We start from the raw sequence: 1,352 nt of genomic DNA, 5'->3' as shown, positions 1-1,352 counted from the left end.
CAACCACATGGTGGCTCACAACCATCTGTAATAAGATCTGACNCCCTCTTCTGGGGTGTCTCAAGACAGCTACATTGTAGTTAGATATAATAATAAATAAATCTTTTTTTTAACAAGAAAAGAAAGTTAGGCCGTGCGATGGTGGCGCATGCCTTTAATCCCAGTACTTGGGAGGCAGAGACAGGCGGATTTCTGAGTTCGAGGCCAGCCTGGTTTACAAAGAGAGTTTCAGGATAGCCAGGGCTACACAGAGAAACCCTGTCTCGAAAAAAAGAAAAGAAAAAGTTAGCTTGGGCAGCTTGGCTACTTGATAGCTCAGTGTGCTGCACTTGTCTAGGTTGAGCGAAGTCCTGAATTCAGTTTCTAGCACTCAGGGAAAAAGACCGGCTTACTGGACTGGTGCTGTAGCTCCTTGTCTAGCGTCTGCAGAGTTGTGTAATCAGCAGCAGGACACATAACAAGGTGTGCCTGTCCCTCAGACACCAGTGAGCTCCCACCAGCGTGGCCCAGCATAAGGGGTTCCCGGTGTCAGATCAGGAACTGAGGCTCTGCCGCTCACCCGCTTGCTTGCTTCTTGTCTAGCTGAGCAGCGGCAGCTGGCCCTGGCTGAGAAGTTCAAGGAGCTGAAACGCAGCAAGAAGCTGGAGAGTTTCCTGAGTCGAAAGAGGCGCCGGAACGCAGGCAAGGACAGGAGGCACCTCCCACTGAGCAAGGAGTAGTAAGAACTGTCCCAGGAGACCTGTGGGAGTGGGCCGGGCTTGGCCAGTTCTGGATCTTTCCTGCTCAGAAGCGAGCATGATGACTACCACTGACCTAACTGACTCGGAAGACCAGCGTGCTCTTGGACTATATTAGTGCTGCCCAGCAGCGAGATCTCCGCCTTCCTTCCACGTCACACTGCCTCTCTGGAATCTGGTCCGGAAACACCTGGTCTCATGGTCTCATCCCAGCCTTGCCTTAAGCCAGTGACTGAAATGAAGAGGGGGTGTGGTTGTGGTCATGTGAGCTTTCAGGGCAGGGACTTCACAGCAGAGCCACTGTGGAAACAAGCCTGTTTCTCCTTTTATTCTGTTCTGTTGTTGTTGTTTGGTTTTTCAAGACAGGGTTTGTCTACAGTCCTGGCTGTCCTGGAACTCCCTCCGTAGACCAGGCTGGCCTCGAACTCACAGGGATCTGCCTGCCTCTGCCTCTTGAGCGCTAGAACTTGTTGTGTGCGCGTGTCTGTGTGTGTGCACATGAGTGCGGGGGCGTTTCAGGCAAGCATTGACTTCCCATGGAGCTGGGGTTATAGGACTTGTGAGTTGTCCAGTGCGGTGCTGGGGATCAAGCACTTTAATCTCTGAGCCATCTCT

General features: G+C 52.2%; 1 protein-coding gene across 2 annotated transcripts in view; it reads left to right on the top strand.

Annotated features, from left to right (window-relative positions):
* The window catches only part of Rrp36 (ribosomal RNA processing 36), a 7,601-nt gene extending 6,249 nt beyond the window's left edge, over positions 1-1,352 (top strand). For both annotated transcript variants that reach the window (XM_029531175.1, XM_021218006.2), the window contains exon 7: positions 583-1,352. In XM_029531175.1, the coding sequence (XP_029387035.1) occupies positions 583-719 (137 nt within the window). In that variant the 3' untranslated portion in view covers positions 720-1,352. The remainder of the gene's footprint in view (positions 1-582) is intronic.

This window comes from Mus pahari, chromosome 18 (assembly GCF_900095145.1).
Source record: "Mus pahari chromosome 18, PAHARI_EIJ_v1.1, whole genome shotgun sequence".
Taxonomy (NCBI): Eukaryota; Metazoa; Chordata; class Mammalia; order Rodentia; family Muridae; genus Mus; species Mus pahari.
This window is presented reverse-complemented; position numbering and strand designations above follow the sequence as displayed.